General features: G+C 37.9%; 1 protein-coding gene across 5 annotated transcripts in view; it reads left to right on the top strand.

Annotated features, from left to right (window-relative positions):
• Positions 1–268: 268 nt before the first annotated feature.
• Positions 269–21,989, top strand: part of PARP4 (poly(ADP-ribose) polymerase family member 4) — a 47,280-nt gene continuing 25,559 nt past the window's right edge. The window contains exons 1-16 of one of the 5 annotated variants that reach the window (XM_014966138.1): positions 269–499; positions 1,883–1,995; positions 5,975–6,107; positions 7,372–7,558; positions 8,380–8,497; positions 9,598–9,676; positions 10,243–10,356; positions 11,105–11,251; positions 12,313–12,450; positions 13,388–13,561; positions 15,567–15,727; positions 18,340–18,477; positions 19,737–19,835; positions 20,047–20,230; positions 21,006–21,168; positions 21,700–21,824. In XM_014966138.1, the coding sequence (XP_014821624.1) occupies positions 5,982–6,107; positions 7,372–7,558; positions 8,380–8,497; positions 9,598–9,676; positions 10,243–10,356; positions 11,105–11,251; positions 12,313–12,450; positions 13,388–13,561; positions 15,567–15,727; positions 18,340–18,477; positions 19,737–19,835; positions 20,047–20,230; positions 21,006–21,168; positions 21,700–21,824 (1,953 nt within the window). In that variant the 5' untranslated portion in view covers positions 269–499; positions 1,883–1,995; positions 5,975–5,981. Of the gene's footprint in view, positions 1,996–5,974; positions 6,108–7,371; positions 7,559–8,379; positions 8,498–9,597; positions 9,677–10,242; positions 10,357–11,104; positions 11,252–12,312; positions 12,451–13,387; positions 13,562–15,566; positions 15,728–18,339; positions 18,478–19,736; positions 19,836–20,046; positions 20,231–21,005; positions 21,169–21,699; positions 21,825–21,989 lie in introns of all 5 variants that reach the window. The other 4 variants (XM_014966137.1, XM_014966135.1, XM_014966136.1 and 1 more) reach the window with 4 other exon arrangements.

The raw sequence follows: 21,989 nt of genomic DNA, 5'->3' as shown, positions 1-21,989 counted from the left end.
ACCGCCACCGCCACCCCTCTCCTTCGATTACAAACCTGCCGCCATCCCGCAGCCTCCCGGCGCCACCGGCTGAGTACCGCCCCGGCGCTGGGCATGCTGGGAGTTGTAGTCCTAAGCGCTGCCTTCCCCGCCCAGCGGCGAGGGGGCGCTCGGGCCTTCGAACTACATCTCCCGAGAGCCTCGGCGGCGTAAAGGCCGTTGACGAGCATCAACAGGGAAGTAGCTGCCGCTGCTTCGGTTCCTGCCTGGGGCTGTGAGGGGCGGGAAGAGGCGGCGGGGATCGAGGCGGCGGGGCGTCTCTCTGGTAGCCCAGCCTGCCCCCATCCCTCTTCCGCAGTTGGAGGTTGGCTCCGGGGACCTTCCTGCGTCGCGTCCGGTGGCCTTTGGGGGAGACGGGGTGTCTCTTCGGGCAGGGCCGCTCCTGAGGAGGCGGAAGGCTGTGACTGCGCAGAGTTCTCCGGCGGCCGTCCCGTCCCGTCCCGTCCCGTCCCGGCGCGGTGTGCGTGAGGAGATTCCTCTCCAGTGAGCTGTCACCCACCCCCCCAGGGCGTGGGGCTTTGTGCGAGGGTGGTGCTTTGGACTTTCACCGCGCTTTTATTGGGGCTAGCTGTACCCTTTTAATCTTTAAATAGCTGCAGCGAGGGAGGAACGGAGAGATAAACGAGGAAAAAGCATCCTCTGGCTTTCTGACATTCTGCGCTTCAGGCATGCTGTGTCTTCCCCAGCGAAATTAGCGTCTTCCCCTGGACTCCAGCAAGCGGCAGTGCCGCCCTCCGAGGTGCTTGTGGTGCTTCGCAGGCTGTGACCGGTTTTTGCAGCTTTTCTGGGCAGGTACAAACCCGGGCTCCAGGCTGTGTAAACCCGGGGATGCCTTTCCGTTGCCTGCTACTGGCTTTATTTTCACTGTTCACTTTCTGTAGTTCCACAGGGCTCTTTCTGCTAAACTTCCCGTCATCTTTCCTGCACTGTGACTGTGGCTGTCATGAATATGTTGTCTACGTGATTGTCCATAGTTTGCATTCTGCTTTAACAGTGGGAAGCTGCTGAGAGAATACAAGGATTTGTACTCGTGCTCTTTTAAAGCACAGCATCCCATTTAGTCCCTTTGACATCTTTAACAGGAAAATACAGCAGAGGTTTGTTTTCAGTTCATCTGAGCACTGAAGGCCTTACTGGACTACAGATTGTTCACAGTCTATTGCTGGATGATAAAAAAAAATATTTTGGCTCCCTCTCTGCTAAAAATATAACCCACTGCTAACAATAGTGTGGCATTTGTGGGTTCATCATGGAGCACAAGTTTCTGTGCTTGTGTGAAATCCTTGTGAGGCTATTGGGGCCTTATGGATCCCCACCAACATAAACTAAAAAATTGTAAAATAAAAGCAGTGGTAGTTGTCAGCAGCTCCGTTTTGTATAACTTCCTTATTTGGTACTGCAGCAACATGGTACTTCAGTTATAAAAGTGTTTTATCAGTATTTAATTAATTCTCAACACACAGGTTAAATACAATAGTTTTCTATTCTGGTTTTGAATCTTGGAAAGTCAAAACACTGCTAAAATTCCTTGAGAGTGTGGTTCTCTACAGAATTAGGGGAAGAGAGGCTAGCATTCAGTGGTAGCATTCATCAACAATGAAGGAGAATAAAATCTTCACTCAAGGGAGAGAAAAACTGCCAGGGATAAACTTTGAGCAGGTTTCAGCCCTATTTCCTGCTTTCTGACAGGTATTCCAAAGTTCACTTGGGCTTTAACAGTGGCAATTTTCTTCTCCTTCCTAGTGCAGTGAGGGTTACTGCTCCTTATTGTGCAGTAGACTGCACTTTGACTGGCTTTGACGTCTATTTGACTGGATTGCTGTCCTTTTGGGCATTTTTACAGGGAGGTATGAGTGTGTTCTAGCCCTTCCTACCTACAACGCCCGGGCTCTCGGTTGAACCTCACGCTGTTGAGGAAGCAGGAAGATCCTTCAGGGAGGGCGGCTGCCTGAGCGGGTGAGTGTAAATGATTTGGCCCCCTCAAAATCTAAAAAGAGGATTTGGATCAGGGGTCATTTAATACCTTGTGCTGGAAACAGAGCTGGGGGGTGTGGTGGGGAGCTTTGCAGGCAGACTTGCAGGAAATGAATCCTTCAAGTTTATACATTCTTTTCTGCCTACTGGCTGACCTGAGGTTTATTTACAGATCAGTTCTTGCAATATTTTTTTTTCTCAGTTCTTAGCAGCCTGATTTTCATAAGCGAATGTAACATAACTTTTGTGGAGTTTTGTACCACGTGTAGTTACCAATTTCAGTTGCTTCTGGTGTTTTTTGGTGTGAGATAATGGATATACAAGCAGGGCTGATGCTTGCAATAGGTTGCATGTATTTCATTGCTTTCTAATAAACTTTTTGTTTCGGCTGTGCAAATAGAATTCATTATTTCCTGAGGAAACAACTTCTGGTGATACTTTAGCAGTATCCAGAGTCTGCTTCAGAGAATATACTGAGAAAACTAGTGCACACAGAGCTCTAGTGTAGAGGGAGGCAGTGTCCATATCTATACTATGGTTGTTAAAGGAAGCCTTTGGCACATTTGGCCTTATATATCAAATGAATCTACCTTGTTTGTGACAAGATTCAAAATAAAGTTGATAAAAGTAGCTTAAAATAAGATTTTATACCACAAAGCAGAGCTTCTTAAAGATGCAGTTTCCCACAGAGCTAAGTTAGAACAAGGCTGCATTGTAAAAAATTTTTATCACCTCAGGTAACATAGTATTTTGTGAAAAACTCTTAGTTAAAATATGGAGGTTTTTTGTGTGTGAGCAGAGAGTACTTGTATGCCAAAAGCACTGGTAATGCCATAAAAAACAAAAATGAGCCACAAAATACATGTATATGATCTCATCTGCCTTTGATCTGCTGTCTGCCTGACATAAATACAGATATTATCATTACAGAGTTGCTAGTTCTATCGGATGCATAGTGTGGTAGATGGTTTGGGCCCTTCCTATTAGCTTCGAGATAAAATTCTACAGATGTGTATGGAATTGTGTCTCATAGTGTTGATTTCCCAATTTTTCATGAAACCCCAAATTCAAGTGAATTATGTTGCTCTCATAATTTAAGTTATTCTATGGCCATCTGATTTCTTTTTTATTGCACTGATGAACAACTTTACTTGCATACATTGAAAATCTAATAGGCCATAGAAGAAGAAAATAAACACATTCAGTAAATGTAGTATAGGTAACATACTCTAAATCCCACCCCAGCATTACCTCAGGCTACTGTGTTTTGGTTGTTGTGGTTTTTTTAAAACTGAAACCTAATCCTAATAATCTGCTCTAGCCATGAGTCATTGATAAATTAATCAAACAATAATCTTATTTTAGATTGTGAAGTACTGTTGTCAGTGCCATTTAAACATTTCCTCTGGATTGTTAACTGTCTTTTGGTTTATTCTCACTCCGCACTACCCTGGGATCTTTCTGCAGGGTTGATGTAAATGTTTTGTTGACCTTGTAAATGCTTTGGTGCAATTTGACCAATGCTAATTTTTAAGCCAGGAGAACCTATTGGGGAATTAAATTCTTTATTTTTAGTCCTAAGAAACTAATAAAAAAACTATTGTTCTAATAAACGTTTTCTCATTTGCGCAAACATAGTGCAGTAAAATGAGAAGTGATAAATGAACCCAAGTAGTTCAGACAGTGTCTACTTTCCATTTTTCGGTCTTTGATGGGGGGGTGTTTATTTATACAAGTAGGAGGCTAGAAGCTTAATCAGAATTTGCAGTCTGTGTGGGATCCCTCAGTAAGTTGGAGAAAGGTCATTTTTTTTCTCCAAATGGCCTCCCCAAGATAGAGGACACTGAATATCAGGCATTTTTGGCTAACACAAGAACTGCTTTCCTTTCAAAGAAGCAATTTCTTATTTGTTCTGCCTCATCCTGTGAGTCTAGGATGAATCTGGAGAGGCCAAGTAGAATACTTGGTGTATTTTTGTCCAGTTATCTCACAAATAAAATTATTTGGCCTTAAGTCACTGTGGAAAATTTACATCATAGAGTTGCTTTTTCCAGAAATACAAATAGTTAGAGTAAAAACAAAGTCTTTACCACTGATGCTGATACTAACCCTCTGGATGAGATATGGACACTGAATACTGAGATCCAAAGAATCATCAGTAAAAAGAATTTATGACCTGAATATACGAACATAAGCACATGTTCTCTTCATGCTATTTACTGTCCCATTAGCAATGCATCTGCATTAGCAGTTTGGCTTGGAACAGCAATGCCATTTTAAACCAAATCTTTTGGTTGTCAAGAGCTGCCTTATGTTAGGTTCTCAAAGTGGTGTTGAGGTGTGCCATCTGAATCCCTTTCAGAGAAAACCAAACTGGGCAACCTGCTTCAAACAAGCTTAGTCCCAGGGGTGTTGGTTTTGGCTTCTGTCTGAACCCACCCACTCATAAGGCCCTCAAGCTCCCTGTTAACACTCACCCTAAAAAGCCCATGACATGCTGAGGAGCTCGTGTGTGATACAAAGAGCTGGGTGCTCTGTGTAGTGCTCTCATTTACACTACGTTTATCATTCTCATCAGCTTTTAAATTAACTTTACACTCATAGGCATCCAGAAAAATAAATGCACACTGATGATATATTCACAGAATCACAGAATTTTAGTGGTTGGAAGGGACCTCTGAGATCATCGAGTCCAACCACATTAAAAAAAAAAAAAAAACAAAAACACCAAAAAAAACCCCATAACAAACCCAAAAACACCACCCACCAAATAAACCCCACACCCACAACCCCACACACTACACCCCACCACAAACCAATAACCTTGGGCACTAGAGCATGCCCTGAAGAGCCATGTCTACACGATTCTTAAATACCTCCAGGGATGGTGACTCCACCACCTCCCTGGGCAGGCTGTTCCAGTGCCTGACCACTCTTTCAGTAAAGTAATTCCTCCTAATATCTAATCTGAGTCTCCCTTGCCACAGTTTCAGACCATTTCCTCTGGTCCTGTCATTATTCCCCTGGGAGAAGAGGCCAACCCCCGCCTCTCTACAGTCTCCTTTCAGGTAGTTGTAGAGATTTTCTTATCTAGGTAGTTGTAGAGATATTCTAATCACTTAAACCACAGGCTGACTTTATAATTTGTTGTCATAAATTCTACTCCTGTTTAAATAAGACTTTCTCAGTCTCTCATATCTTAACGTAGTCACAAGTGACACGCAGCTGATTTTCATTCAAGTTGTTTCACAGACAAGTCAGGTTGACACCGCTGAGAAAAGCAGCAGTGTCCCTACTTCCATCACTCCCCTACCTCTCCATCACTTCCACTGCTACACTACTCCTTTTTGTAAATATTTGCTGTAAGCGAGAGGGTGAATTCAATCAGAAAACTGATCTGGATTAAAACCAGCTTCTTAGTTTTGGGCTTTTTATTGTCGTCAGGGTTTGTTTTTGGTTTTTTTTTCTGTGTTAGGTTTCATCTGGATCAGCTTTCTGAAGTTCTTTTTAAATGTTGGGGTTTTTTTATGTTTGCAGATTATAAATCAGTGAATGGAAACATGAAAAGCTGTTTACATTCATGAAAAAGAGAGTTATTTTATAATTATATTGTGTGAAAGGGGAAATCAAAGAGAGGTTGTTCCAATCTCAATTAAGATACTTCCACATTACTAACAGTGGGTATTAGCAGCAAGAGATCAAGACAGGAGTCTGGCACTTCATTCAAGCCATGACTTTCCAGAAAATGTAGGTCACACTAAATTTTCTGCGTAATTTAAAAAAAAATAATAATTCACTGATTAAAAGATGGGTGGATTTGATTGCCATGCTAATAAAATGGGATTCATTTTGGAACTTTGTAGAGTTGCAAACAACGTATTAGGTGAGAGACTACTTAAGTGGATAGTGGGAATGAAACTTTTCTCAGCCCAAAATAAAAATGTCTTTTCTCTTTTAACAGGAGGGGAATGGCAGTCTTTGCAGACTGTGCATTCTTTGTTAAAGTTAAATACTTGCCCATTCAGGAGAAGAGCAGGCTGAAAGCATGCATACAAGAAAATGGTGGAGTAGTTAATTATGTGCTTAATCACAAAGTAAGTTCCAGATTTATTTCTGAGATCTCAGTAGGAAAATATAAAGTGGTGCAAATGTTGTAGAGTGTTAATCTTGCCGCATGTAGAGAAATAAGAACTATAGAGATTATGTCCCTGATAAATACTTAAATGGAAATATTCAGTTTACATTTTTAATGTATCTGGCTTTGTAGTACTGAAATGTCACATAAAAAATTAAAAGCAATATTCTCCTTCCTCGGAAGAACCGGGGAAGTATTTTTCCTGGATAAAATTGCCCTGCTGTTTTTCTTCTCTCATTGTCAGAGGGGGAACTTTGAATAAGGAGGTGCATCACTGATATTTCAATACCTAAAATTTGTGAGCTCTAGGATGCTGAGAACAGCAGGAAGTGAACAACCTGTTCAGTGTAAATCTTACCCAAGCTTCAGAAGTTATCTTATGATTAAAAACCATCTCCTCTATCTCCAAATGGGAACCTCAGAACAGATCTGGACTCAGCGCTTCTGGTTTTGCAACTGCACTTTTGTCATATAGGGCAAATAAAAGTACACACATTTATCATCCTGTTTCCAAGTAAAGTAGATCTAATTTCATTCTGGTGTAATAATCTTTAATTTTTCCGTGTCCATCAGTTCTTGCACGCTTAATGTTTACTGTTCAAGGTGCAAAATTCTGCCTCTTACTTATGGCCATTTTATTTGATTTGACTTCTGTAAATGTTTTTATTTTGTTCTAACTATGCAGAAAGTTTTAATTTTCAGCATATATATGATTCCAGCAAAATAATATATGATTCTTTATAAGGCTACCAAAGCTGCTTATAGTTATTCAGCATTCTGCCCAACTTTTTTTGTTTGTTTTTTTTTTAAAACACTCTTACTTAGCTTTGGGTTTGTATCACATTTGCCACAACTGAACTTGGCCCATTATTGGACCCCCTATGTGCTGCTAAAAGCTCTGCAGAACATGAGGCACCTGGGCACCTTCGTATCTTCATAGTAATTGCAGAAAAGTGAACACTCTGAAGATACACATATTTTTGTTGAGCTGAACTGTCACCTGAAAAAGTCCTGCTCTCTCTGCTGTCTGTGGATGAAGTGCAGAGGCATCATGTTTCTAAACTGGAAGTTTCGATTCAGATATGGTCCAGAAAGGTTGTGTGTTTTTCAGATGTTTCCTCTGGACTCTAGGATTGTACCAGGATGAATTGCAAACGCACAGTATTTGGATGAACACTGTAGTTATGTGTGCAGAGCAACTGTCATTGTAACCTGTCTTTCAGAGTACACACATTCTTGTGGACACCGCTGATGTCCTCAGCTGTCGTGATCGAAAAACTATTCAGAAGTATCAGCTGCCTGTTTTAAGTCCAGATTTCGTTTGGAAATCAGCTGAAAAGGGGAAGCTTTTACAGATCGATGCATTTAAGGTTAATATATCACAAGATGACACATCTGACCGAAGGCAGGGTAGGTGTATTTGACATTGTTTATTCCTCCATCAGTTACTTTGGAAAATTATGTTTGAGAAGATTAATATTTAGAACCAGCTTTTAAGAAATAAGCAACCGTAGAAACTGGCAATAAAGTTGATTTTTGAAAAAAGAATTTTTTGGGAAAGGAATATTAGTTCCATTCAGTGGGGTTTTTTATCTACAGAAACGTCAATAAAATACTAAAAATAACAAAAAATCTACTCCAATTACTGTCTTTATTTGACTCCACTGAAAAAAAAAATGCCAGTAACCTGGAAGTTCTAGTTAGTTTCAACCAAACGCAGTGGGTTTTCAATGTCTTTGCATGCAGAAGTGCTATGTTTTGAAGTCAAAATTATGAGAAAATAAGATAGCTAGTGAAAAGGTTAACATGGGCCAGAAATACTTAATGGAACTCAATTAAAATAGAAGAACTTCAAGGATTCCAGCGTGTAACATGGTTTAGATGCAAACAACTATAACACTGTGTAGAAGGAAATAAGAAAAATGTTCATTTTAATGCTGTGAAACAAGTGAAAGAACATCAGAAAGAGATGAGAAAGATAATTCTATTGAATGTGTACATTAAATAGAATTTAATGCCACTGGGGCAGCTGGGGCAGTTGCCCTTTAATACTTGACTCCATATCCTGCCAGTTAAAGGCTGAATAAAATGTGACCTTAGAAGCTGTTAAGTTGTTCCAACATGTAAAATATTTATTAATATTAAGTAGTAGTATTGTTTTTATTAATTATTCATAAATTAAATTAGAGAAAACAGATATTATACCAGGTAAATAAATGTTTTGATTGCAGATGTGGAAAACCTGTCATCTCCTGAAAATAAAAATGCCACAAAGAAAAATGAAAACGACTATTCCAACCTTACTAAAGACAGCGAGAGAAGAATTGAGTCCAAAGTGGGGACTCTTAGGTAAAATAAAACAAAATTAAAGATATATTTTGATATATCTATGTTAATATTTCTGTAAATTGGAAAAAAAACCAACAGATGAAAAAACCCCACTTCCCAGTTCTGGTTCAGTGATTTCTGGAGATGGCTTGCATTATCTTAATGATGTAGTGGAAGATAAAATTATTCTTTCTTCATTTTCTGTATTCTGTGTATGCATTTATAATGGTTTCTTTCTTTTTTTTTTTTCACCTTCGGATGTGACTGGAAATTATTTTACGTTTTTCCATCTCAGTGGACACATACAATCCAGCTCCCTAATATATGCAAAGCTTCTACCAACTTAGCAGGCATTAATATGTCTCATGCTTTATCATTTGCTGATTGGTGCTCTGTTTATTATCACAATTTTTGTCTTTTCTTGGTTCACACGGATTTTTCCAATGCGGTCCACTTCACTGTTTTTAGAAGTGCTGAGCATCTCTTTCTCCCATGAAAATTCTTGGGAGAAAATCAAGATAACTGAGACTGCCCTTAGTTGATAGGGAGGCAATATTGATATAACTGTTTCTAATTATTGAGTTAAAGCAACAAAACCAGCTCCAGCACTCTTGAATCTATGAACAAAACACAGCTTTTAATTTTAGAGACTGCTGTTCAGTAGTTATTTAGTTACTTTGTGGGAACGTACTAGAAGTTACACTTGTTCTACAAGTCCTGATGCCGAAGAATATGACTACATGTATATATCCTGATGTAAAAGTCAAGAATAAAGGAGGAATTAGCCTCAGACAGCACAGGTAGCTGACCAAGCTATTAAGAAATTAACAAGTAACCAGGCAATGAAAATACATTTATTATGTTGCTTCCATAGTTTTTCTAAAGAATGAAGATAGAAATCTAGTCTTCAGGTTTACACTAGACATTCTGGCCTGGTGGCGCAGCAGCTTGTCTGTGTAGGATTTCATTTGTCAAAACTTTTGTTGTTGTTGTTGTTATTTTACTGCTGAAAATAGATTTATCTTCTTACATTAGTTCTTACTTTAGTATGACATTGCAGCCTTTTACAGTACAGTATTTATTGGCCATATGTGATTTTAATTATTCCAATTCCGTTCCAGATTTTACAGTGAAAATGATCAAGATACTCCTTTTTTCCCCCAAGATTTTGAAGTTGCAAAATACAGCGTCCTTGAAAAAGTAAGCCTTTCTGATATTGTGGGAGAATGTAGGAGGATCAGTAGATGAATAAAATGTTTATAGTTTTATATACATCAACAGTAACTCTTCTGTTATCATGTACAGCGATGCAAAGAGGAGTATTAAAAAGTACTTCAGTGCTTTCTGTCTTTCATTGCAGCCTAATTGTACCCAAATAAAACTTTTCTATTACTGTTGTAGCGTTCTTGCCAAAGAAATGCAGTAGAATACTATGTTTGCTTCTGAGAAAATGTATGTTATCATGGCCGTTACATGGTTAATCTGATGGAAATTTTGAACTTTTTGTAGTTAAAAAATCTTTCAAAACACAAAAAAGATGCAAATATACAGCTGTCAGTACAGTGAAGCCCTAAGGGGAGCTTCTGCTTGTTGCTGTAATACAAATAATGAATAATTCTGCTTCTTTTTTTCACCAATCGTAGTGGTGCTAAATCAGGTGAAAAAAAAATAGGACAGGGCGAAGTATTTGGCGCAATATAATGTGAATGAAACATACTTCAGTCATAAATTGGGAATTCAGCAGCTTTATTTCTCTTTCCATTTAGGTCAACTCCATGGAAAGCAAAGATTTTGTAGTTGTTGAATTACAGTGTTCACAAGAGCTTTGCGAGTTCCCGTTTCGACTATATGCAAACTTCAGTACATCAGATGGAACAAAGGTATGAACCTCTCATTGACATTACCTGTTTGTCTCTTTATGCACATTGAACCTACCTCTTCTAGAGGCCTTCAGATGCTTTTAATTCTTACTTGCAGCCTCATCCTTAGATATAGACAATAGGACGTCATTCTGTTAAGATTTACCATAAAAAGTGTGATTTATAGTTGGCTCCTCTAATCTGTGTGTTTGCTTACATGTTGCTCAAAAGAACTGTTTTGGGACTTGACAGCAGCACAGCATGGTCCTGGATGCACCTGCCTCCTACTCACGTAGATTTTCCTGGCAATATCTAAACTTGTAAGGACTTTACATGCTGAAATGCTATAGCAAGTGATATTCTGGACATGCTATTGAGAGACAGAAAAGCTTGTCCTGAGGCCAGCCTAAATGTATGGATGCACTCTGGTACAGCAACTACAGTCTGTGTCATTGCAACAACACTAGATTCCAGTCAAAGGAACTGCATCAGGGATGAATTTTGAATGGTTCATTTGATAAAACAAGTTATTCCAGCACACATTTAGATGAACCTATCTTGTCCCTGTGGGGTGGTTTGTACATGGAGCCCTGTGCTTGTTCTTGGTGTCCCATGAAGCCTCATGAAAGCTTTGCCTTGCCTGAAGCCTATTAAATCACAACCCAGAACTTAAATGTGGATTGTCGGCTGTTAGAACAGTGTGTGGTAAAATTGATTCTTTACATCTCTATATGGTTTCTTTGACTAACTTTACTCTTTCAATTTACAGAATAATAAGCAATTTGTAACTAATACTCCTGAAGAAATAAGAGAAAAGTACGAGACTTTCATTGCAGACTTGAAGAAACAGGATTTCCTGCTCAGAGAAACATTTCCACCAGAAGCAGAACATTTAGCTTCTACAAAATTGCAACAGGCTTGTACAACTTGCATGTTTACACTTTTCTGTCCTTAATGATTTGCTTTAGTTTCCAATTTTCTGAATGGGGTAAAAATTGTCTAGATTACAGTGATACAGCTTTAGGTTAAGGGAAACTGCTTATATGTAAACATTTTAAAATTATTGGAATATTGAGTGAATATTCCCAGTACTTAAATACATTAAAAGCAATTGTAGGCATACTCATTATAGAGTTTTCTTTTCCCTCAGTAAATGCATTATCAACTAATGTGGTACCTAAAAGGTGATGTGCTAATATAGACATAGATTATATCCAGCAATATTGAAAAGCCCGTGTATGTCCTTTAGTGATCTCAGAAGCTGTGGGGTTGATTCTGTGTAAGCAAGTACTGTAGAATGTCCAAACTTGTGTAAGAATTGTTTAACGGCATCAAGTTTAATGGCAGCTTCTAGTGTTGTAGAACAGTGAAAAAATGCTCAAGTAAATGCTTTAACAATGTTCCTCAGAAGAACATGAGAAAATCTGTTTTCACAACTCTTTTTGATGTATGAATTGCACCAATTTGCATGGCTTCTCTCTTCTCCTGTAGCTTTGCTGCTCCAATTTTTTATTTTCACAGGAATAATGTCTTTCCCAGCAGAGCTTTCTGAACTAGACATCTACTGTCATCTGTTTGAGATGTTATAAGACACTGGCCATTTTGAACCATCTATTCTTTTACCAGCTGTGCAAAAATGGAAGTGGCTGAGGTCTGCAGACTATTGTGTCCATGTACCTGCTAGTACAGTGTACTGATAAAAGATACCAAACAAATAACTTCTGTCTTCTCCAGGACTTTATGTCTCAGTTTACAAGAGAGGTCATGGCCGTCTGGCCTTCCATGCCACTTGAAAGAGTTTATAAAAGCAAACCTTCCCTTCAGTTCGATGGGACTAAAGAAATTATACCAAGCATAAGTGAGCATTGTGCACTCTGTTGTTTACGGGAATAGGAAAGTTTAATTATCTGTGTAAGAACTTCACTGACATGACTTGCATCTTTGTCTTTTCACTGAATTGTGTTTATTTTACTACAGTTACATCTAGAAGAAGCCATCTATTCAAGTGCTATATGTCAGGAAGTTAGTGATTTTGTGGAACTGATATGGGCAGAAGCTGTTGGCCACCTGGATAATTTGCTACTTGAATCAGTAAACAACATAAGTCTAAATGATGTAAGTTAATTCTTGTTACTCTGTGAGAGTGAATATGTAAATGCTGTTATAATAATTTCTTTTTTTCCCAGAAAACATGTATGTTGTGTTTCAGATAGGGATTGGTAATTACACTTTTGATACTCCTGCACTTCAACAACTCCGGATTTTTGAAACACAGTAATTAAGTGGATTGCTGTTCAGTTATATTAACGCTCCATTTTTCTCCCAAAGGCATTTGTGAGACAGAGACCAGTCTTGGATCAGTATTGAACTGCAGTAAGATGTTGCTATGCAGCCTCTAATGTCAACATTTTACTAGATGTTGCCTGTGGTTAACATAAATTAAAAAGCTTTTTGCCTTTTTCCTCCTCCTGCCTTGAAAAGGCAAAATAATATACAGTATTTTGTGAAAAATTTCCAATTGAGAAGGAATATACAGATAAATCTATGTCCTGCCTCTCTGGGCAAACTGTCTAAAATTAATCATTACTTTTATTTTATCTGTAAACTGCATTTTATAAACAGGACTTCTGCTCTGCTTTATGTATTTTAGGTTGAACTAGGGCACACAGATGTTTAGTAAGAAATTTATTATCCTCTACTTTCTGTTACTTCATCAGTGCATTAAAGCTGATTATATGAATTGACAAGATATTAAGGGACATTATCATTCAATCTGATTCATATTCCATTTTCTTTCAGGGAGGTTATTTTACTGTCTCTTAGCTGTACTTGAGTTGCTTTGCAAGTAGCCCAGTACAAGGGCAGAATAATACCCAATTTTTAAATACTGTTTTTATATCCTACCTGCAAGAAATTATTTCGTGGATATTTCACTAACAGCAAAAGTTTTATTTCAATGTGGAATTTAATGATTCATTTTCAGTATTTATTGCTTTGAGCTCTTTCTGCAATTTTGACATAGCTTTCCGATTAATAATCTCTTCCTTTAAAGGTGAGCAAAGCAGAAGGTATTTTACTCCAAGTAAAAAATGCACTGGATGAAGGAGCTGGCGAGGTGGCACTGCAAGAGATGATGATGGAATTCTATCGAGTTATACGTCACAAAACTGAAATAGACTATAAAGTTTCCAAAAAGCTGTTATCTAAGAAACAGGACCTGTGTCAGGTAACTTTTCCAGATTGCTCGTGAGTCCTGATCTGCACTGTGCTACACCAGTTTTGAATATGCTCACTAGATTAATTGACAGGATGCTTTCCACAGCTAGTCACAGGCTGTCAGTTTTAAAAAAAATAATTCATTGGAACCTTAATGAATAGAGTAAGGCTTATTGGGGGAATTCACTGTTTTGAACAAGAAGACCAGTTGCTGTTCAGATGGTGAAGGGAGTTTCCATTGCAGTCATTGTTCTGGTGGCATCTTCAGCTGGATCAAATGAGAATCACAGAACTGTTATCAAACAGCTTACGCTGGCCACTACTCCTGCGTATACATAATAATTTCATATTTATTATCTTCAACTATATGCAAAATACATCTAAGCTATTTTAACTGTATGCAAAGACCGTTCTGTGTACCCTTTCCTGTGTATGCACAAACAGTTTCTAGAGACTATTTAAAATTAGCAGTCTGTGGACAGTTTGGTCTGCTTCTACTTTTGCAGCAGGGACTGCCTGGGGGACTTCCATGGGCTGCCTGGATTGTTAGTGCAAGAAACGAGTCAGCACATCTAAACGGAGAACATATTTCGGTCGGTCTAAGCGTAGCTGACCTCCCCAGGGGAATCTCCAAGGGTCTGTCTCTCCCATAGCTCCCCCCGCAGCTCCTGCACTACTTAGTCAGCTCCATTTTTAGGCTGGCTGGAAGTTCAGTCCATCAGGAATTCTGTCATTCGACTGCAAGTCAGTAGTTGTCTCATCTTTGTAGGAACCAGCTGAGAAATGCTCAGGCTGCGGGGGCATTGCCAGCGAGGTGTGCTGAGTGTATGTATAGATCTAGGGCGGGCAGGCAGGGCTTGGGGTGAAAGTGAGCAAGATTGGGACAGTTACACCACCAGCAGCAGCTCCGGTCCCACGGTATCCTAACAGGAAGAGCAGAGCAGGTGGCAGTGACTGCTGGTGACAGCAGCCAGGGTCAGTCTGGATTGCCTCATTATTATGGCTTGTCTGGCAGATCCAAGGTCATACCGGGAACTCGAGTCCACGGGATGTGGGTCAGGAGCAGGGAGGCTCGAAAGGAACATAGCTTAGCTGAGAGACCAAGGGCAAGAGCCAAAGCTCAAAGGCATCTCTTAAGCAAAGGAGGGTCAGGACTCTGCTGAGTGTTCCCACAGCTCTCTTTCAAGGCTCCACAGCTGCACTGTCAAAGCTGGCCCTGAGCCCAGGCAGCCAGGCTTTCTGGAGAGGCGAGAGGCAGTCAGAGATCTGATGGCTTCATCACTCTTTTAGCTACAGAGCAAACTCAGATTTCCTCCTTGTGTTGCAATTATAATGTAAATTCCATGGATTCTGCCAGAGATACCTTTTTCGTCAAAGAATATCCAGAAGTCAGTCTTCTGTAAGTTACAAAACATAAAGGGAGAGAGGTAAAGGGAAGGAGGCTCCTTACTGTTTTAAAAGAACAAATGTTAATAGCACCTTTAACCTTGAAAATCTTTTGATAATTAAAACCTTTTAAGATTTTTGATATAAAAAATTATTATGCCTCATAAAGCTTTCCCATGGCTTAGTGAAGTGTAGCATTACAATCTTTTCAAAGTTAGATCTCCTTCTTTCTCCTGATAAGAGAAAGTTACATGTGCACCATGTGCTACAGCCCTAGCTGGATAGTGGCCAAAAACCCAAAAAGACAGATTCTAACTAGAATTACCTAATGAGCTCCACAAATACTGGTTTGTGGAGCTGTTATGAGCAAGCTCCACTGAAAGCTTGGTTTGGAGTTGTACAGAAGCAGTTTATCAGTATTCTTCATATACCTTGTTCTTCAGAATTGCTTTCATGGGATTCTACAACTGTTTGCTCTTGTTCCAGACTGTGTCTAACAAGTGGAAATGTTCTTTTGAGTATTCCATTTCGTTGTTACATGCTGTAACTTTATATAATTCAGTCTGGCTTGCAAGTTTCTTTAATTAAAATGTAGCAAGTATTCACAAATTTTCATCTGTATTTTCCAGCTAATCAGAGACATGCTTAATATACGTGAAACGAATATCTCATGCCCAAACCCGTCATCTTTGGCCAAATACCAGGCTCTGAGGTGCAAGATTGAAGCTGTTGACTCGAGGAGTTCTGAATTTCAAGATGTTGAACAACTAGTGTTAAAAAACAATTACAGGTGAGTTTTTAATAGCTGTGCAATGATTCCAGTAGAATTCAAGGTATAGTGCACAAAATACCTCTAAAGAGAACTGAATGATCAGGTACTGTTACTGTGCAATGTTGATTGTGCTAATTGGATTGCAGAGCTGGCATATTTACCATAACTTACAAAGAACGAAATGGAGGTAAACATAAAAAAACCCCAAAATGATAATATTGTCAATTTTCTGTTTTTTAATTGTGAAGAGCTGTCTATTTATACAAGCTATTAAAATAAGATATATGGAGTCTAGACTTCTTTACTCTGTTTCTCAGTATTTGTTTCCAGGCATTTTATACAATAACTGAAAAGAAAACATAAAAGTAAAAATTTGGGTTCTGCCGAGTAAAAGAAATTTTTTTTTTCTGTGTGAATGAACTTGGTAGGGGCAGGAGAGAATACCTGGTCACATTTGATGATGTACAGAACTTGCCATCCCTTTCGAGTTATCTTTCAGTTGTGTGAGGGAGACGTATTTCTGGGAATTTATTCTGCAGATCTGCCTGTAATTCTATTTAATGTTTTTGACATTGGCTTCTAACTGGGCATCCTGTCTCTGTGGTTAATAAAATTTAATAATAGGTAAATATGAAGAAATTAAAGAGAAGATGGTTCCAGAAATGTGATAATCAATGGTTAGATCATTAATACAGGGAAGAACTAAGTGGGCTTCAATGAGATAGACAGATAGATAGATATAGATATAGTCACTCCAAGTTTGTTTTTACTGAGTAAATATCATCTTAAGCAGCTAAGGTCTAAGCCTACCTAGCAACTACAGGTTGCAAATATATATTGCTCAAGTATATATTATATATATTGCTCAATATAGAAGGAGCACGGTGCTTAGAATATGCAAACTTCTGTTTGATTTCAGGAAAGTTCAGTAGTTGACTTTTACTTGACATTTTGTCTGAATTTTTGAGTCATTTAAAATTAATAGAACAATAGTTTATGTGACTGAGTTCCACCTTTTAGTGCTTTGTGAAAGAAACAATTAAGTTTTGGGGAATTTGCTGTTACCTGAACTGGGGAGACGGCTCTTTGTAGCTAGCAGTTATCTATGTTAGGGTCTGTATGCTAATTCATAAATTAATTATAGGGAGAGGATTTTGCAGCAAAAGTTTAACACTACTCTTATACAATAGATAAGCGTAATGACATTGCAAGAATTGGAGCATATTTATTCCCTTTCAGTCTCTGCATTTGCAATCTTAGATTTTAATCTAAAAGCCATTTATAAAAACTTCAACTGCAGTAGAAGAATGCTGAAGGATCAGAGTTCACATATGGTTATTAAAAAGAAACAAAAAACACCAAACAAACAAAACAAAACAAAAACCCACTTCATGTAAGTTCATATAGCAGCTTTGTAAATTAGGACATAATATATCTCTAATCCTCAACAAAAGAAACCATGCTTCCTCAAGGTGACAAACTGTCACTCGGACTTGAGTAAAGTGTTCAGATTTACAAAAGCGGCTAGGTCCTGTTTGACAATATTATCTTAGTATTCAGGAACTCAGAACTTGACTGAAGCTCATTGAATCTTGAAAGCATGAAGGTTTGATTTCTAAACAGAGGTTTGTGCTTTTACTTTGCTGGTGCTACCCACTTCAGGTATCAGTCTGAATTTGTGATCCTTGAAGTCCTCTTCTCAGTTACTTTGTAAATCTAAAGGTTCCTCACTGCGTGACAGTTAGGAATCCTAGAATCCTAAAATTACCTTCTCGGTATTTCACAGGGCATCACTGTCTTTATACCATTAAGCAACACAGCACTTAGTCCAGGGTCGGTCATTTGAGCATATTCTGAGCATGTGTAGTGGGCAGCAGGCTGCAGAGGGAAGGTGGTAGGCGCACTGTTCTCCACTCAGGTCTTTACACAATAGCTCAGTAGAGCATTCAGCTGGAAAGGATAAGAGTAAGAAGCAGTAAAGAGAGAACCTGAATCTTTTGGTTTGTGTAAACACAACTAGGGAAGAACAAGAATCTTGGTGACAGCTCTGTCCTGTAACTATTGTACATAAAATTCATAAATCTTGCTGGAGGTGGGATTGCAACCCAAGTTTTCCTCCTCTCAAGTGTATTTCTTAATTGAGAGTTACTACCTCCAGGTGGCCTGAACTGTGATGCTAAGATACTTGTAGTTCAGCCAGGACAGTGAAGTCCCTGAGTATGCTCAGTAAAAGTGTTTTTAGTACAAGATAGGTTTCCTGGCAATAATTTATATACTTATAGACTCAGACCTGTATAGAGTTATCTGGGGTTTTCTATATCACATCTTTGAATTTAGATCCCAAAATGTCAAATAAGGTAATTTCATATAACTTTCAGCATGAAAACACATTTTCAGTTTCTCCCTAAAAGTCTAAGTAGATCTTGAACTTAGTCATTAAGTTTTCAATATGACTGGTGATTGTTCTCTTAAGCTATTTTTTTCTTTAATATTTCCCATCCAAATTGGTAACAAAAAGTTGAATGTTACTTTGAGATTTAGAATAAGGCTTTATCTTTTAACAGTGTATTGATCTTAAATGTACTTTTCTACGTCATGAGATCTCAAAGATAATTTCTAATTTCTTGCAGTAACTGTTCAGTGAGAATTTTACAAGTGTATAGGGTTGGCAGAGTAACTGAAAGAGCAGAATTTCTGAGCAGTCTTGGAAACATTCGATCCTTATTCCATGCATCATCTGTGCGCAACTTCATGGGAATTCTTTCCAGGTAAAATTTTGTGACATTGAATCCTTTTTTGTGACATTGAATCAGGCTTAACTATATTCTTAAATGTATTTTGACTTTTTTTTTTTTTTAAGCTCTTTTGCATTATGTTTAACCTAATTTTTATTGACTATGAACATCCATATACTTCTGCAGACATCTGGAAAGAAAATCAATCTTTTGTAGTGATAAATTTAATTACTAGATTAGACTTGAGATGTAGCAATTTAGATATGAGGAGGAGGAGTGTGGTTTAAATCCATGTGAAACATGACAAAATGGAGAGTAATGGCTGTGTGGAAAATGTATTCTGTTTTAGGAAAGAATTGTATTGACAGTATTCTATGCAATATTACCCCATGACTGCTTTAGTTGGCATATTTTTAGATTATGATAATTTCCTGGAATAACAGAATATCTAGTTCTATGACCGAATACTATGGATTCACTCAGGTGTGGTAATAATGCTAAAATACTAGAACCTCTAGTAGCCTGACATATTTAAATCCTCATCATAGTATTTATGCATTGAATTCCAGCCACTGAAAATTTAAGGATATTTCAAAAAACATATCTGATACATAACGCCATCAGAATTCAAATACCTCAAAAGTCATATTAGCATTCTGTTTTCCTTATACTGCAGATTTTAATTTTAGGTTACAAAACTGTTGAACTTATTTAAACATTTTGTCCTATTACATTCTTTATATATAAAATCTTTTCTGTAGGCATTAATTGGTAATAAATGAAATGTCTCAAACAGTCTATAGATGGTATTTTTACACTTAATAGGTTTGCAAATCAAACATTGGAAATGTTTCCAAATATCCATTCCCCAGCATTCTGCCTTTAAAACTCATACTTTTTTTTCTTAGATACAAAAATTTCATACAGTTTTGAATTAAATTGAACAGAAATTGAATACAGCACGGTTGCTAGAAATGCTACTCATCTAATAACCAAAAAATTATTTTGAATGTTTGGTAATGAATCTGGAAAACGCATTGGGTTTGTGCTTAATGAAGCACAACAGTCTTTACTGCTCATGTAATCAGTGTCTTGGTGATTAATATGACTTCGAGAGATTTATTTTTTTTATGAATAGACTTTATTTTCCTTGAGTGTCTATGGATGGTTTCTCCAAAGTCTCTTTTGTTTTAATCCTCTGTGCTTCGTGACTGCACAGTGTGTACTAGCCCACATGCTACATGCAGAAGTATTTTGTACTTCATTCATTGTGTGACCTTCTTTTTCTCTAGAGGGCTGCTATTGCCGAAAGTGGTTGTTGAAGATCACGGCCTGGAGAGAACTGACATTGGGAATCTGGGCAGTGGCATTTACTTCAGTGATTCTGTTAGGTCTGAATAATGACCCTATCTCTTTATCCTTTGTGTATTCTTTTTACTTTTAAAATTAAGTAGATATAATTCTTAATACTTTTAAAGTAATTTAATGATAAAGTTTATTCCTGTCCATCTGTTCAGAAGTACTTGTGTATCCTTAAATTCCTATGATGTTTACATTTATATAAATTATAGTAAAATGTGTCTGATCTTTCTTTACATATAGTGCCAGTATTAAGTATTCTTCACCCAGTGAAATGGATGGGACCCGGCTCCTGGCAGTTTGTGACGTGGCACTTGGATCCTGCTTAGATCTGTATGAGCGAGATTATTCATTAAATAAAGCACCATCAGGTTTTGACAGTGTGCATGGAGTCCGTAGAACAGGAGACATCTCTTCAGACTTTGAGGTACTCATCCTGCAGTATTGGGCACTTGAAAAGGCACCAAATTTTGGATTTATTGTACCACTGATAGATAATAAAATGAATGTAATCTGCATTTCAGTTCAGACACTAAATCACTAAACAGTAACGCATAAAATTACTTTTGTCTGTCTTTCAGCCTGTAAAGTGTGTTTAAAAATTCAAAGCCTCTAAAGTGCTGTTTGTAAAGAATTCTTGCAAGGAAACACTACTTAAAAGAAAGATGTAAATACTCCTATTTTATTATAACTGAATCATTGTATAAATATCTGTTCTGTGATATTTAAATTGTTATTTGGGAGCGATATTCTACTTCGTATGGATAACAAAACACTACCATGGAAGGTTCATTGTTTTGTAAATGAATCCAGCTGATCAAAATCCCTGTCCTTATAGGTTGGTGCTCTAAGGCAGGCATGAGAGCAGTAGTGGCACACCAACAGATCACAGTTGCTCTCTACGTATCCACCAGGTTTTTTTGCTTTTTCTGTTCTTAGTTATTTTGAGGAATAATTGTGCTTTATCATTCCTTATATCAGAGGAGATACAAGGAATGTGGAGAATACAAATTAAGAAGACAAGAGATGCAAGTGGTAGTGATACAGAGAGATCAAGGGGGTGAAAATAAGACTGACAGATTCACATCATATTTCAAGAAATGATGTGTTAATTAGGGACACCTCTTAATCAATTTGCATTGTTTTAGATATTATCTACAGCTTTGTTTTTGATGTAAAATACTTTTCTTTGTTTTTACCAGGATGATGAATTTGTTGTGTATGAGACCCGTCAGGTTAAAATTATGTATGTCGTTAAGTTTTGCCTTGCTGAAGATCAAATAAAGCAATTCCAGCCTGAAGTTGGGATGGAACTGGAGAAAGATAACCATGAGCCAGAGTCGCAATGTCATTTACAGCATGAGAGTAAGAAATGTTTTCTGTTTGTATGTTGAGTTGCTTCCAGAGTTTCCTAGATGCCTATCTGACCCCTTTTTAGAGTACATGTATGAAGATAACATAATAAAAAATGATTTGTAGTTTTTTTTGCGGATGTAACCAAATTAGTGATTATGGTGTGGCATCTGTGTAGCATCTGTTTTGAACACGTTTCCTAATAGACATAATTACCACCAGCAGTTGCAAGTCCTCCGGAGACAGTGTGTTTCCAGAGAAGCACAGGAAGCACTTCTGCATAAATCATCAGATGGTCTTTAAATAATTCAAATGCAAGGCTCTGAACAAAGACCTTGTAAGACTATCAAGAACTGTCATGAACTCATGATTGCTCTGACAGGCAGCCTACAGCTCAGCAATTCAACTCCAGTATTCATAACAGAAACTGGTACTTGTGTGTTATGAGTTGCATAAATAAACACGGGCCATTGATACAGGATTAGTTGCAGAATGTATATTTCAGAAAATATCTTTCTAATCTTTTGTAAACTCTTTGTTTAGGCTATGAATTACCAAATGCAAATCTTTCGAATTCTGTAAAAACTGGTCTTCAGGACAGATTGGGAAATCCTGTCCCTCTGGAAGGTATTTACATCAAAGCGAGGATAATAGACTTTGTAGCACAGGTAAAGTATGCTATTTACTGTCCTTTTCCGTAACTCAGCCCTGAAAAATTAATCCACTTGTTAAATAGTGTTTTAGACAAAATGCTATTTAGTGTTTAGTTAATTAAAAAAAAAAAGAAAAAAAAAAAAAAGGGGGGGGGGGGGGGGGGAATTCAGTGCTTAAAT

The sequence above is a fragment of the Calidris pugnax genome, unplaced genomic scaffold (genome assembly GCF_001431845.1).
Source record: "Calidris pugnax isolate Ruff unplaced genomic scaffold, ASM143184v1 scaffold20, whole genome shotgun sequence".
Taxonomy (NCBI): Eukaryota; Metazoa; Chordata; class Aves; order Charadriiformes; family Scolopacidae; genus Calidris; species Calidris pugnax.
The sequence above is the reverse complement of the archived record's forward strand: the minus strand, read 5'-3'. Positions and strand labels throughout refer to the sequence as shown.